We start from the raw sequence: 17,008 nt of genomic DNA on the forward strand, positions 1-17,008 counted from the left end.
TCCCCAGTATGCAGATGGGACAGTTGTCCATGTTTCTACAAATAAGGTTAAGTAACTTGCTGAAGATTATTCAGGTAACATGTGGCACAGTGGGGACTTGAACCTGGGCAGACTGACTCTGTAGTGCACGGCTGTATGATATTTTGCTGTGCTATACTGCTGTTGACAGCAGTATAATTAATTAATTCTGGTTACATTTTTTATTAAGAGATTTCAATTTCAAAATTAGATTTTTTTTTGATGTTTTTCTACATAAAAGTTACTTTCCTGTTTGAAGGAATATTAAATGTTTATTTCTTATTTATTTATTTTGATCGCTTCTCAGCTTTTTGACTAAGATCAGGCGTAGTATAGGGGCTTCCCAGGTGGCACAGTGGTAAAGAATCCTTCTGCCAATGCATGAGATAGAAGAGGCCCAGGTTCTGTCCCTTGGTTGGAAAGATCCCCTGGAGAAGGAAATGGCAACCTGCTCCAGTATTCTTGCCTGGGAAATGCCATGGACAGCAGAGCCTGGCGGGCTACAGTCCATGGGGTTGCAAAGAGTTGGACATGACTGGACACACTATTTGGTTGTTCCAGGACTTACTGGGGTGCTCGGGATCTTTCACTGCAGCATACCAACTCTTAGTTGCAGCATGAGGGATCCAGTTCCCCAACCAGGGATCGAAGCCTGGTCCCTGCGTTGGGAGCTCAGAGTCTCAGCTGTTGGACCACAGGGAAGTCCTTCAGCATTAGATTATTAATAATTATTTATTTTAACAACTTTCCTGAATATGATTAATATACCATAACTCACCCATCTAAAATATATATTTTATGATATTAAGAATTGTGAAACTAACACTACAATCTAATTTTAGAACATTTTCATCATTTCCCAAAGAAACCCTGTACTTATTGGCAGTCAGTTCTTTCCTGCTGCCCAGCCTTCAGCAACTACTAACATATTTTGTCTTTATCATTTGCCTAGTCTAGTATTTCATATGAATAAAAACATACAATGTATGATCATTTTGGTTTCTTCTGCTTAGCAAAATGTTTTCAAGATTCATCCATGGTATAATATGTAACTTCATTCCTTTTTACTGCTGTATGGATATACTATATTTGATTTATCCATTCATCAGTCAGAGAACATTTGGGTGGTATCCACTTTTGGGCTATTATGAATAATGCTGCTGTGAACGTTTATTTACAAGTTTTTGTGTGGATGTATGTTTTCCTTTCCTTTGAGTATAACTCTAGGACTAGAGTTGCTGGACCGTGTGGTAAATCTGTGTTTAGTATTCTGAGGAACTACCAAACTATTTTCCAAAACGGCTTTACCATTATTATTTCGTTTAAAGTTCTCTCATTATATTTAATTTAGGACAACTTTGTTGAGTTATTCAGATGGGAGATAACAGTAATATTAGAAAAACAAATGTGCATTAGGATATTCTTTAGTTCCCCCTACCCACCTAAGCTTTTCATATATATATATGTGTGTGTGCATAAATGTTTATATATATGTAAATGTTTAAAAGAATAATGTTCAATATTTATGTAGAAAAAACATGTCTTTTAGGTTTCTAATCTTGATCATTTGCTCCATGTTTAGCATTTAGGATTAAAAATGGCAGACCATAAGAATGGCATAATGAACAGAATCTCTTATGCTTAGATCAGCATTTGTATATTTTGATTAGATTCTATTTTCAGGTAATTAAGATCTTTGACATTATGCAAGAATTGGTTTGTTACAGTGTTTGCTGGCTGGGCTTTTCCTTGGAGGGTCTGGGGATGGAGCTGTGAGGGAAGGAGCCGCTGGCACCCTGGGGCCTTCAGAGCCTTCCAGGCTGCTGCTTGTCTTGACTGCTGTGATGCTTAGTCTTCTCTACTTTGAGCTTTGATCTGGCTATGTGATTATCTTTTTCCTGTTAGGACTTCTGTTAGTACACAAATATAGTTGAGTAGGAACAGGACTGGTGGTATTATGAAATTAAATAAAAGAAGTTCCTAGAAAATGAAGTCATGTAGCCTTTTTTCCTTTATGGCAGCCATAATAAACCTCCTTGATTATCTAGTATATAACTGAAGTCAGAGAATCCTACCAAGCTAGAGTTCAACTTCTTTGTAAAGTTTCTCCCTGGTGTCTGGGAGAGCGTGAGCAGGAGTCTGTACTTGCTTGCTTTGGTTGTTTGCTTTTGTTCTGATAGATACTGTGCATGTAAAAATCATATCATTTGTTCATGCTTCATGTTTCTGTTTGCTTTTAGACTGACAGGCCAACTGTTATTGAATATGATGATCACGAGTACATCTTTGAAGGATTTTCTATGTTTGCACACGCCCCCCTGACCAATGTAAGTATGTGCTAATTGGCCAACTTTCTCCTTCCCTGTGCCCCCTTTCTAAAAGTCAAAGGAAATTTCTTTTCCTCTGACTTCTAAGTAACAACTGCTTTATATCCCTTTGCCTAAGCTACAGGAAGTCAGCGGCAGTGTGTGTCAGGTGGGAGTGTGACATCTGTGCTAATGAGTCACAGGTTTGGTCCACATTAGATGGTGTAAGTAAACATGTATCAGAATAACATTTGAGAGTGTGAAAGATTGAAAAAGAAGGATAAACTGTGGAGTAATGTGTCAAAACTATTTTGGGGTGGGTGTCCTTGAAAAGAGAGCTGGAAAGTTTTAAGGAGAAGCTATTACTTAGTCTGTGAGTCACAGGTAAAGAAATGGAGCTTGTTCAGGGCCTGAGTTAACTTCATAGTTCTCTGCTTTTGCATCCCAGGAAGACGTCCTCTTTAAGAGACTTTGACATACAGATCATGATATTCTCAGGTATTAAGACCGATCTGTTGGTAATCGGTTCAGATGGAAGTCCTGCAAGTCAAAATCTTTCTGTTTTAAAGCGAGCTGTCTTAGGGGTTGTCTTACTTATTGTGTATTCTAGTTGGATGTAGAGTGGAATTCACTGGTGACTCAGGAAGGGAATGTAGAGGTATCCATGAGTCAGTCAAGACACTGCTATAGAACTTACTGAATTTATAGCTACGGTATATGTACATTGAAGTAGAATGTTCTTTAATTCTTTCTGGTTTAGTTAAAAGAAATTATATCTGCAGTTTGAAAGGTTATTTTAGTTTATTTGGAATGTGAAATTCTGTTCCATTGGAGAGTAAAGAATAAAACCTTTGTCTAATCTTTCCACTTTCTATTTTTTTTAGTAGACATGATTCCATAGTAGTGATACTAATTTAAAACAAATTGTTCCTTAATGAGATTTTCTTTATGCCACAGTATATTTTATTTCAGAGAATTTTTTTTGAGAAGATGATTACATTGTAAGTGTAAAAATAAAATCACTTGATAATACATATCACATATCTCTAGGGTGAACCATAATATAGAAAATTGTGTAATATTGAACTATATTTTTTACTGAGGTATAATTGACATATAATGTTACTAGTTTCATATATACAGCATAATGATTCAGTATTTGTATATATTGTGAAGTGATCACCATGATAAGTCTAATTAACATCCATCACCATCCATACTTACAAACTTTTAAATTGGACTATTTTTTTTTAATTGAAGTAAAGTTGATTTATATGGTGTGCTAATCTCTGCTATACAGCAAAATGACTCAGTTATACACACATATACATTCTTTTTTATATTCTTTTGCATTATGGTTTATCCCAGGATACAGTTCCCAGTGCTATACAGTAGGATCTTGTTGTTTTATCCATTCTAAGTGTAATAGTTTGCAATCTCTTAGTATATCCCTCTTCATCCCCTCTCCCTTGGCAACCACAAATCTACTCTCTGTTTGTGTATTTGTTTCTGTTTTGTAAAAAGGTTAATTTGTGCTATATTTTAGATTCCACGTGTAAGTGACACAGTATGGCATTTGTCTCTCTCTTTCTGACGTACTTCACTTAGTACGATAATCTCTAATTGCATCCTTGTTGCTTCAAATGACATTTCGGTCTTTTTTAATTAATTACTTTTTTAATTGAAGAAGAATTGCTATTTTGTTGTTTTCTGTCAAATTTCAACATGAATCAGCCATAGGTATACATATGTCCCCTCCCTCCTAAACCTCCCTCCCCACTTTGTTCTTTCTTATAGCTGAGTAGTATTCCATTGTATATACATACCACATCTTCTTTATCCATTCATCTGTCAATGGATGTTTAGGTTGTTCAGATAATTTTTAAACAGTTTTTATGAAAAGGCACTAGGATGTTTTAAATTTGGAGGTTTCTTATTTTATTACTTTTTAAATGTCTCAATTAGGTCCTCAAACCCTTTGTTACACTAAATCTCAGTCTTAGAGTTGCAAAGGCCTTTAGAAGTCATTTAGTCCATCTTGCCCCTACATTTACATTGCGCCACCTCATGCAAAGAGTTGACTCATTGGAAAAGACTCTGATACTGGGAGGGATTGGGGGCAGGAGGAGAAGGGATGACAGAGGATGAGATGGCTGGATGGCATCACTGACTCGATGGACGTGAGTCTGGGTGAACTCCGGGAGTTGGTGATGGACAGGGAGGCCTAGAGTGCTGCGATTCATGGGGTGGCAAAGAGTCGGACACAACTGAGAGACTGAACTGAACTGAACTGAGCCCCTACATTATATATTTCTCTCTTTTTTCCCTCAGAGGACTTGCAAATACAATAGTTAGTTACCATGAAAATACTTGAAAATTATCTATCTTATCTCTTAATTCCCTTTGAGTAATGTAGATCTCATTTTAACTTTTAGGGTCACTTTAAAGAAGGAAGCTGTATGGCTTCAGAGAGGGTTTAAACATTAATGATTCTATTTACTAGCTGTATGATTTGACATTTCAATTTTTATAAGCCTTGACTTTTCTCATCTGTAAAATAGAGGTTATTAGTTATGGTACTCTTACTGGCTTTTATAAAAAATAAATGAGATGACACATGAAAAGTGTTTATCATGATGTTTAATACACAGTACATTTGGCACTTATTATTTTGGATGTCAGACAGACATTTGAGTTTTTCTTCTAATTCTTTTTTTTTTTTTAAACTGATTGTTGGTAACTATGTGACCTGGAAGTGATTCTTTGAGCTTTATTAAAGTTTCTCAACACAAGGTTTTGGCACTGAGAGGCTGCTAGTGTGAAATTAATTGCAGTTGTTACTGTTGCTATAAAATAAAAGATAGGACTGAAAAATTCCTGGCTTCAGCATATATATATATATATATATATATATATATATATAAATATTCAAGCTCTCAGAACTTGAGAACTTAACTCTGTAATGAGAAGATAAGCCCCATCATTTATGTTAGAGATGTTGATAAAATAAATCGAGTTTTAAGCTAAGTGTTGTACAGTTCATAGGAATTAGATCCATCAAAGGCCTCTTGAATTTGAAATAGCCTCCCAAGAAAAAGAATTATTAAATCGCTTTACTGTTCTGATTCATTTTCTTGCCAGAGAGAACACATCAGCATGAAGAGCATGTAAATGATGGTAATGTTAGAATCTCAACCCAGTTTAGTTTTGACAGGTTCTCTTAAGGTCTTCTTGAATTAAAGTGGATTGAAAGCCTTGTTGGCTAAGTATAGAGCATTCCAGGAGAATTTTATCTATTTATGTAGTACATTTGTTATTACTTATAATACCTGGTGCTTTTAAGGACTTTGATAACATAACTATGGTTACCTAGATTTGTGTTGTACATACATAATATTTTATCCTGCCCTCAAAAGCACAAAGAAATGCCATGATCCTTTCCCTGCTGCCTTAATTGGCTTTCCATTTCCAATGGCCTCTCTGTCCTGGATTGTAGTCATTTAGTGCCTGGAAATAGTAGAGTTAGAATATAGAAGTTTAGGAATGGTTTTTTGATTTGTTTCTGGTAGGATGAGATGGGAGTTTGTGTTAGTCACTACTCAAACATGTTTTAAGAAAAGATCAAGGGCGTTTATATTGTTTGATTGGCCGACTGAGCTCTTGATCAACTGAGTTCCCAATATATAGGAAAAGGACAAGTTCTCTTTGAGTCTTAGAGATAGAAGTTTGAATAGAAAGGGAGACTCTGCCTTCCCGAATTTGTGTGTCTGAGAAGGGGTCTAGTGGTATGGGTGACTGCCCCAAGGGAAATACAGCATGTGTAAGAGGAGAGGTTAAAGAAGGAGTCCCCCAAAGTGATTTTAGTTGAAGTCATTGAGGAAGGGACTGTAACTGCTTTAATCATCAGCAGAGCTGCTGTTGCACAGAGCGGAAGGAGTCAAGTTTACACTTCTGCTCTTTCTCTGCCTCTTGACTCTTCCCAAGGGCTCTGGTCCTTTTCTCTCCTGAATGCACTCCCCACATAATGCAATGTCACCCATGTTTTTTCCTCTCATGCATGTTCTGACATCAATATTTATAGCTTTGACACATGGCTCTGTGCTTCACACTCACATTTCAGATTGCGCATTGGACACACCCACCTTGATGTCCCCTCAGGTACCTCACCCTCAACTTGTGTGAAACTGAACTGGCCATCTTCTCTGTGTACTGAGTTTAAGGGACTTAGGGAGAATCCCAGGGACGGGGGAGCTTGGTGGGCTGCCGTCTATGGGGTCGCACAGAGTCAGACACGACTGAAGCGACTTAGCAGCAGCAGCAGCAGGGTTACCTGTGAATTTCCTTGTTTTGATGTCATCCTGACCTATCTATTCCCTTAGGCTAGAAACTTGGAAATTATCCTCTGTTCTCTCTCTTTCATTTCCAGGTTAGAATGGTCGCTGTGGATTTCCGTCCCATCTCCTATGTCTAAAAGTCTTCCCCTTCCTCTTTTGGACTTCTCTTCATTTGGCTCCTGGGCTGTTCCGTTAGACTCCTGGTCTCTTGCCTTGCTCCTTGCTGTGTTTACACAGCGACCATGTGAAACTGTGTTGGTCTCTCACTTATAGCACTTGAATGACTTCTTGCTGCCATAAGGATAGCTCTGAATCCTTAACCTGGTTTATAAGATCTGCAGAATATAGTTCATACTTTCTAGAATTTCCTTGTGTCTCTGTCTCCATTCATTTCACTCCTGAAGAGCTAAATGACCTATTTTGGCCCCAGCTTCTTTTTCTCTGTCTTGCTAGAAACTAAATTCCTGTTCTTTAATGCACTGTGGTGACCTGAATGGGAAGGAAATAAAAAAGGGAGGAGATACATGTATATCTGTGACTGATTGACTTTGCTGGACAGTAGAAACTAACACAACTTTATAAAGCAACTATACTCCGATAAAAATTAATTTAAAATAATAAACAAACACCTTTTTCTTTCCCAGTTAATTTTCTGAATGACCTGGAAAATTCCTTCTCATCTTTAAAGACTCAACTCAAATGTTACCTCCTCTTTGATTCTTTTGTACTTTATACTATTCAACATTTTGTTTGTTTTTTTAATGGCACTCTGACAGGTTACACTGTATCACACTCTATTTATGCTTGTTTTCATGCTTTTCTCTTAGATCTCTGCCTTTTTAAAAGATAGAGGGTGTGGCCTATTTTAGAGTATCTATGAATCTATCGGTTGTTAGTAATGTATTTTAAAACTATGAATAATTGCACAAATTATTCATAAACTATGCTCAAATATTTTTAAATGCTTGTAGGAAGAAAGAACTTCAAAATGATAGTGACCTTAGCATGTCGCTTCAGCTGGTTTAGAACCCATTACCACGAGAAAGTTGAAAATGGATCTCTTATTAAAGTTAATTATGAATTTCACTTAAATTAGCCACTATCCTTCAAAAAAAAAAAGCACCGAAGAGCTAAACGTCATTTCTGAGAAAAAGATTTCCAGTAGATGGCATTGTAAGACTGTTTGTTTTTCTTACCATTCCTTTTGCTGGTGGAATTAAAATTTGTTTCTTTCTAATTGCTGTGGTTTGTAAAAACGATGACATTTATATAAAATCGTCTTATGGACAGATCGAGTGGCCAGAAAAGCCTACTTAACACATCTCTAGGGCTTCTGAGTCTATTATTTTCCCCAGCTACTCAGGCAAACCACTGCTCTAACCTCACACCCCTCCCTTTGTCAGTCCTCCGTTCATTCAAAAATAGGCCTAGAGAAAACCTCTTAAATGTGGGCACTAGGCTGGTATCTGATGATACATTTATAAAGCAAGACAGATGTGGATTTATTTCATCTGAGCTTTCCTTCATCTTCACACATACTCTGAGCATTAGGACAGATATTATTAGGACAGTATTAGGTAATGAGAGGTGGATACCCTAATGGCTTAGAACTGAGGTCAGGAGCAAGGGTTTCTAATTCACCAGATGCCTGTTATCAGGTGGCACTAGTGGTAAAGAACCGACCTACCAATGCAGGAGATGTAAGAGACACATGTTTTACCCCTGGGTCATGAAGGTCCCCTGGAGGAGGGCATGGCAACCCACTCCAGTACCCTTGCCTGGAGAATCCCATGGACAGAGGAGCCTGGTGGGCTATGGTCCATAGGGTCGCAAAAAGTCGGACACGAGTGAGCGACTAACATACACACACACGCACACACACACACACACACACACATATACTACCTTAGGCAAAGTATCTGATTCTCTGTTTTTTGTTTCTTCCACTGTACACTAGGGAGAATAATTGTACCTGTCTCACAGGATGGCTACGTGAGTGACAGTATATGAAACAGTAGAACAGGGCCTACCTAGCTAGTAAGTGTTAGCTATTATTATTTTTATTGCCATGATTGCTTTTGCTCCAGAGCCAGAAAGGCAGCATGAGTTGTGTGTACTTCAGTGACTTATGAATCTGTAACTGGTGAATTGTCAGCCTGCTATCCCGGATCTGCCTGAAGAGCTGAAGATTCTGAAAGGTTTTAAAAATCTGAGAGAAAGAAGTATTCGTGGTTTTATTAATTCTTCAGAGGCAATATATTTGGATTTAATGAGTTCTTGTCATGTTTGTGTTGCTGCTGCTAATACAGTTAATTAAACACCAACATTATGCAGGTTTCCTGTAGAGACCAGGTCAGCTGGGTTCTTGCATTAAAATCCAGCAGTTGTGGTCAAGCTTCATGTGCAGTATTGTTAGCAGCTTAGATTAAGGTGAAACTTTCTCATTTGGTTCATGGCCTTCTGGGTCAGGTAGCCAACACGTGTACAGTGGTGAGCACAGGAAGGCATTTTGAAACTGACCCCCTCCTTCTTCTTATTACAGATTCCACTGTGCAAAGTAATTAGATTCAACATAGACTACACGATTCATTTCATAGAAGAGATGATGCCTGAGGTAAGAGAGAAGATTATTTAACAGCTTGATGCAGTTTGCTCTTTTGTTTATTCCATAGTTATATATTTTTAAAGCACTGAACTTGACCAGCGCTGGCGTTTTGCCATAAGGATACTCTTAAAGTATTGTGTTCACTGTTGAAAAAGACCAGTCAGTTGTAACTGTAGTCAGATGTGGCTTTAGGAACGAGGTTAAAATTCAGGTCATTTTCCAACTTTTTGACCTATTTTTGAACCCGTTTCTCCTCTGTGTTGCAGCTACTGAAAGTTACGTGATGGTAACATTACATCTGTTTCTAGTTTGTTTTGGACAAGGGACAGCTTTTGGTTACTGGTCATTATCAGAGAGGAAATTAGAAAAGTGAAACTGAATCTGATAACTGTGGGAATAATCTTATTCATTATCTCCAGTGACAAGATCAATGCTTGGTTCATTTTTCTTCCCATATATTTACATATTTTTCATAATTGTTTTTCACTGCGGATGCTCAGCAGCAGATTTATCTAAATATATGCAAGAGGTTTAAAATTCCAAAGCAAGATTAATGTGAATCTCAGAATGATTCATTGCCTGATCTTGACTTTAGTGGTGTCAACAAATCACACTAAGAAATAACAACCAGACAGCAAACGAGCTTGTGCACTTAACATTGTGTTGGAGTTGGGGTCAGTTTCCTGAGCCCCTGGCTCCTCTCGCAAACCTTGTTTAACAGTGTGGCTCTGTTGAGGGCAGCGGAGCACCCACGGGGATTGATGAGCATGACACGCATGCTTAGTTTGCACCTATTTCATTCTGGGCAAGTCCTGTTAATTCTACCTGTCTTTCAAAAAGAATTAAGGAGAAAGGGCCGCCCCTTCATTCTTCAGCTTGGAAGGGCTTTTTTGCTTCCTTTTGATTTTTAAGGTCATAAGCCTTCATTTGCTATTGTAAAAGTTGACGACTTCTGGCGTGATCTCACGCAGGGTGATTTATGAACCCCGAGCAAAACAAGTAGGAGGAAGAATTATGAGACAAGTCTCACTTGCAGATATATCATCTGTTAAGCTTGTTTACAGCAGAAATTTTGGTACAAAGTTCTGTCGTTTTTCGTAGCCCTTTATTTGCCTTCATTAAGAGCTGGAACTTGTTTGGCACGGAGACCTCTAATTTATGGTAACTTGGCAATAGTGATTGTGGGTGTGCTTGAGGGGTGGAGGTGAGCAGAGGTGGGGGGGGGGGGGGGCGGGCGGTGCTGGGGACAAATCTATCAGAGCTGGCTGCTCAGTGTGTAATTTGAATTAACAGAAAGTCCCTAAGAGATTCTTGTATGTTTTGTAATTGGGTTAGAAAAATATGACAAAAAGAGACTTTGATTTCTAGATTTCACATCACTTTATTTGTACATTGAGAAGAGCCAAGCCCACATTTTCTTAGGAATTCTAATGACATTATTGCTTACTTCATTAATGTTTTAAGATACTGAGCTACTATAGGACAGTGGCCAAGTTTTTTAGGAAATTAAACTGTTTTAGTACAGTTGCATTAGACACTTTTTAAAACACTTGACTAAAACCAGCTGAAGCATCAGTTAATATATAGTTGCAGTACTACAGTAATTTGGGTTTCTGGTTTATTTTTCAGAATTTTTGTGTGAAAGGACTTGAACTCTTTTCATTATTCCTATTCAGAGATATTTTGGAATTGTATGACTGGAATCTCAAAGGTAAATAGGATTTAAGAAAAGTGTAGTGCTTGTGGGAGAATATTGTGGTTTATGTGAAAACTCTTATAAAAAAGTGGGGGTACATAGTTGAAATTCCTCTCACTTTTGAACTGCAGGGAAAAGTTTATTATTCATAGGCATGCTTCTTATCATTTGACATAAATGAGTTGTTATGGGTCTCATTTAACTACAGATGGACCATGTCCATTATGGAGGATTACCATTAATTGTTAAGTAACTGGTACCTAGGAAGATGGTATCAGTTATGTTGAGTAACTACCTTGATTTATCTGCATTGGGGAAATCTCATTAGTTAATATCTTAAGTCTGTTGGACTTTACTGTAATAAACTTCTTCCAAAATGACAGTTCATTAAAACAGATGTTAGTTAACTCTTAAACACAGTTAGTTAACTCTTAAAACACACACACACCGTATGCTACATCAGTTCAAAACTTGATACTTGATTCTTGGATAATAATTTACTCTTGGAAATGCGTCTATTCCATCAGACATTTATTTATTTATTTTTAAAACAGTGTGTTGATGAACAGCTTTTCAAACCAAATTTTGAATAGTATTTCTCTGTTTTTCCCCCCAGTTGTATTGATTAAAATGGGACACAGCGAAAACACAGGCATATTTATCATGCAGTAGTTCAGTTATAACAAAAATCTTTATATCTTTGAATTTCTAAAACTAGTTTTACTATATATGCTATATACTGTATATATCCCTGGGGCTTTCATTCTTCCCTTTCTTGGTGGGGGGGGGTCTCCTCACTCTTCATGGGATGTTTGAGGCAGTTGCCACATGATTGATTCAGCTATTGAGTAGAAGTGGGGGCAGTGTTTGTTATGTCCCTCCTTCTGTTGGTGTTGGTGTTTTTGTTTAGTTATCATAAATCTTGGGAATTAAGTTTCAGTGTTTGTTTCTCAAGGCAGTTTTATTTATTTTTTCTTTCCTTTTCACTTGTTTGCTTTAGGTCCTTTGTTTGAAGACAGTCCTCCCTGCTGTCCAAGATTTCATTTTATGCCACGTTTTGTAAGATTTCTTCCAGGTAAATCTTTTGGCTTGTCAGTGACCTGGTGAGATAGTACATCTGAAAATGAGCCATTCTCCTTTCAATCTTTAGGGACAACTTTCCCACCTCAGACACTTAATTATCTACTTCTCAGGTGAGGCATGAAAATGTAATATTATACATGCTGACTTATACCCCTGCATAATTTATGACAGCCCCAAATTAGGTAAGCAGTGGGAGAATTTATTTCAAAAATTTGAGAGTCTACTTGATAAAATATCATACAAGTATTAAAATTAAAGTGGAAAAATGTGTGTGGCTTTAAAAAATGTATATAGTTAATTAGAAAACAATTTATGAAATTTTATAAACAATATGATTATAACTATGCTAAAAATAACTGCAGTAATAGTTGTAGTAAGATAGTGGTTTTATGGGAATTTTTTTTCTTTTTTGACATATACTTTTATTCATTTTATAGTACAGAAAAATTTATTCTCATGAAATTAAATATATATTTAATTACATGTAATATTTATATTACATATATATAAGTAAATCTATGACTGCTATGTTTTTCAAAGCAAAATTTTAACTTTTAAAAATTTTTGTCAGGAGGCTAGCTGTGAGATATGGCATTGTATTTAGAATTTTTTTTTAAATGGTTGGGCTTTTAATGAGATATTTGGATGCCTTTTTGTTTGTAAAATCTTCACCATCCTAAGTGAATTCTTCCCTGGAATCTCATTCTTGTGTCTCACTTTCTGGTGACATCCACTTATACTTCCAGTTCCTCATTTCCTTGTTCCCTTTGCTTCTGCCTGAATCTTCTTTTTTCTCAATGTGTGCAGCCACCTTTCTTTGTTTTCCTGCTTCAGTCCTCTCCTCTGACTTTTGTCTCTCAGCTCTAGTGGCCTCAGCCCCTTGTGCTAATAACCACCACCTTCTGTGGAAATGTCAGTTCAACCATTTGCCTTTTCTTCTCTGATAATTTGGGCCTCTTGGTGATACAGGAGGAAAGAAAAATGACTGCTGCGATAAATCTGTGGTTTATCATTTCAGCTGGGGAGCTTTTCAGCATGTCAGCTCTCTGCCCACATTTACACATCAGCAGTTCACGAGTTCAGCGTCATGCTCATGCTCCCCTCCTCATGGACGTGGGGGAGCACTTGCCTCCCCCATGCTTCAGAGCCATCCAGGAGCCTGTTGGATTCTGGGCTGTTCACAGCCTGGCTGGGCTGTTCACAGCCTGGCTTTGCTGTGGCATCCCACACCCCCTTACATGCCCTCACCCCGCTGTAGCTGCTGATGTCAGACTGAATCCAGTGGACACGCTTCAGTTGCATCTCCTCCCTGATATGATACCTGGGCTTTTAGTGTGTTCCGCCTGCTGCACGCTCCTTACTTGCCTCTGGCTCTCTGATTCGTCTTTTGTGGTTTTTATCTTATCTATTCATTCTGGTGTAGATTTTCCTCCAGCTTTTGTCCTTGATACCCTCTCCTCAATCTACTCAGTCAAGGTGGCTTATTGTTAATGTTTATTTTGTTTGGAAAATGTATTCAAAGCATTTTCTTTTGTATATCTGCATATTTTATTTCTTTTTGTCTTTATTTTTTTATTTTGTTTTTTTGGCCGTGCCACAAAGCATGTGGGATCCTAGTTCCCTGACCAGGAATGGAACCTGTGGCCCCCTTACCATCACCACTCCCCCAACCCCTTGCAGTGGAAGTATGGAGTCTTAACTACTGGACTGCCTGGTTTCATTTTATTGAGAGGTCCTTTTTTTCTTTTTCTTTTCAAGTGAATGAATCTATGATTTTGTAATGGAGCTTTAATGGTAAACTTATGAGAAAATGGTATTAGAGTGAGTTTGTTGAAAAGCCTTTCCTTTCTGTGTCTATCTGCCTCTAGGAATTTTATGAACAAACAAATCTCTAAGAGAATGCGGACACTTATTTTAAAATCATCTTAAAGAAAAATCCTGTGTCAGGTGTTTACTTTATGGGATTTCAACTCTCACAAAATGTTTCTCGTAACTATGCAGGGATGACACTCAGGTTGTTGTAAAGAAAAAGATCTCTTGGCTTATTTTTAAACAGAATTGACTTTTTCATTAGACTTTCTTTGAAAATATAATTACTTAAAAAAAATCTCAGAAGGATACAGAAAAATGCCTTTTTCTGTATAAAATGCAGTTTGTTATTGGATGGCAAATTATGCTTGATTCGTTTTTCAAAATATGACTTCACTAAAAATCTTTAGAAAATGGTGAGTTCAAAATGGTGTGTCCATTTTGATGTATATTTTCATTTTTTTCCCTTCATACCTTTTTTACATGCTAGTCATCATACTGATACATGTTTTGCATCCTAATTTTTAGTAATTCATCCAGTAGATGGATATTTGTTAAAGATCATGATATATAATACCAAATTTCTTATCAAAAGAATCCCATCAGTTTATGCTGCTGTAAAAAATGAATTATTAGTCTTCTTCACATTTTGGACTTTGTTTCTTTGCTTCCTTCCTTCCAACTGTAGCTCCTTGAGGCTGAGGCGTTAACAGTCTGTCTTGTATCAGTACTAACATATTCCTTGGCACATAGCAGGGGCTCAGTAAGTACTTGTTTACAGACTTCAAACAATTGGTCATAAGAGTGCCTTAGTTAAATATTCATGTATTTTGTTATTAATGAGAGTGAATGTGGTTTTCACTCATTCTTTGGTATTGTCTTTCATTTTTGAAAAATAAACCTTTGATTGACGTAGAACACAAATATTGAATGTGCACTTGTCATAAGACTCAGTGAATTTTCACCAAGTGAATATAACTGTGTACTCAGCCCCCCACTCAAGATTACCAGCATTGAAGAGCCCCTTTCTAGTCACCACCCGACTCCTTAAGGCAACCTCTATTCTGTCTTGAAAATACCATGTATTAGTTTTACCTGTTTTTGAATTATAAAAGTTAGAATTGTATATATTTTTTGTTTCTATCTTCTTTATTTTGTTTTCAAAATACCTGTTATAGTTAACTGTAGTTGGCACACTCTCGCTGCTGTATAGTATTATACAGTGTGACTAAATTAAAATGTATTTAACCTGTCTGTGATTAATGGACATTCTGGAGAAGCTCTATACAGTCAGCAAAAACAAGACCAGGAGCTGACTGTGGCTCAGACCATGAACTCCTTATTGCCAAATTCAGACTTAAATTGAAGAAAGTAGGGAAAACCACTAGACCATTCAGGTATGACCTAAATCAAATCCCTTATGATTATACAGTGGAAGTGAGAAATAGATTTAAGGGCCTAGATCTGATAGATAGAGTCCCTGATGAACTATGGAATGAGGTTCGTGACATTGTACAGGAGACAGGGATCATGACCATCCCCATAGAAAAGAAATGCCAAAAAGCAAAATGGCTGTCTGGGGAGGCCTTACAAATAGCTCTGAAAAGAAGAGAAGCGAAAAGCAAAGGAGAAAAGGAAAGATATAAGCATCTGAATGCAGAGTTCCAAAGAATAGCAAGAAGAGATAAGAAAGCCTTCTTCAGCGATCAATGCAAAGACATAGAGGAAAACAACAGAATGGGAAAGACTAGGGATCTCTTCAAGAAAATCAGAGATACCAAAGGAACATTTCATGCAAAGATGGGCTCGCTAAAGGACAGAAATGGTATGGACCTAACAGAAGCAGAAGATATTAAGAAGAGATGGCAAGAATACACAGAAGAACTGTACAAAAAAGATCTTCACGACCCAGATAATCACGATGGTGTGATCACTGACCTAGAGCCAGACATCCTGGAATGTGAAGTCAGGTGGGCCTTAGAAAGCATCACTACGAACAAAGCTAGTGGAGGTGATGGAATTCCAGTTGAGCTGTTCCAAATCCTGAAAGATGATGCTGTGAAAGTGCTGCACTCAATATGCCAGCAAATTTGGAAAACTCAGCAGTGGCCACAGGACTGGAAAAGGTCAGTTTTCACTCCAATCCCAAAGAAAGGCAATGCCAAAGAATGCTCAAACTACTGCACAATTGCACTCATCTCACACGCTAGTAAAGCAATGCTCAAAATTCTCCAAGCTAGGCTTCAGCAATATGTGAACCGTGAACTTCCTGATGTTCAAGCTGGTTTTAGAAAAGGCAGAGGAACCAGAGATCAAATTGCCAACATCCGCTGGATCATGAAAAAAGCAAGAGAGTTCCAGAAAAGCATCTATTTCTGCTTTATTGACTATGCCAAAGCCTTTGACTGTGTGGATCACAATAAACTGTGGAAAATTCTTCAAGAGATGGGAATACCAGACCACTTGATCTGCCTCTTTAGAAATTTGTATGCAGGTCAGGAAGCAACAGTTAGAACTGGACATGGAACAACAGACTGGGTCCAAATAGGAAAAGGAGTTCGTCAAGGCTGTATATTGTCACCCTGTTTATTTAACTTATATGCAGAGTACATCATGAGAAACGCTGGACTGGAAGAAGCACAAGCTGGAATCAAGATTGCAGGGAGAAATATCAATAACCTCAGATATGCAGATGATGCCACCCTTAGGGCAGAAAGTGAAGAGGAACTCAAAAGCCTCTTGATGAAAGTGAAAGTGGAGAGTGAAAAAGTTGGCTTAAAGCTCAACATTCAGAAAACGAAGATCATGGCATCCGGTCCCACCACTTCATGGGAAATAGATGGGGAAACAGTGGAACAGTGTCAGACTTTATTTTTCTGGGCTCCAAAATCACTACAGATGGTGACTGCAGCCATGAAATTAAAAGACGCTTACTCCTTGGAAGGAAAGTTATGACCAACCTAGATAGCATATTGAAAAGCAGAGACATTACTTTGCCAACAAAGGTTCATCTAGTCAAGGCTATGGTTTTTCCTGTGGTCATGTATGGATGTGAGAGTTGGACTGTGAAGAAGGCTGAGCACCGAAGAATTGATGCTTTTGAACTGTGGTGTTGGAGAAGACTCTTGAGAGTCCTTTGGACTGCAAGGAGATCAAA

General features: G+C 37.7%; 1 protein-coding gene across 5 annotated transcripts in view; it reads left to right on the plus strand.

Annotated features, from left to right (window-relative positions):
* DROSHA (drosha ribonuclease III) overlaps positions 1-17,008 on the plus strand; it is a 124,483-nt gene that overhangs the window by 35,349 nt on the left and 72,126 nt on the right. For all 5 annotated transcript variants that reach the window (XM_025270434.3, XM_025270433.3, XM_006067803.4 and 2 more), the window contains 4 exon segments: positions 2,259-2,345; positions 9,201-9,272; positions 10,893-10,974; positions 11,960-12,034. In XM_025270434.3, the coding sequence (XP_025126219.1) occupies positions 2,259-2,345; positions 9,201-9,272; positions 10,893-10,974; positions 11,960-12,034 (316 nt within the window).

The sequence above is a fragment of the Bubalus bubalis genome, chromosome 19, assembly GCF_019923935.1.
Source record: "Bubalus bubalis isolate 160015118507 breed Murrah chromosome 19, NDDB_SH_1, whole genome shotgun sequence".
NCBI lineage: Eukaryota > Metazoa > Chordata > Mammalia > Artiodactyla > Bovidae > Bubalus > Bubalus bubalis.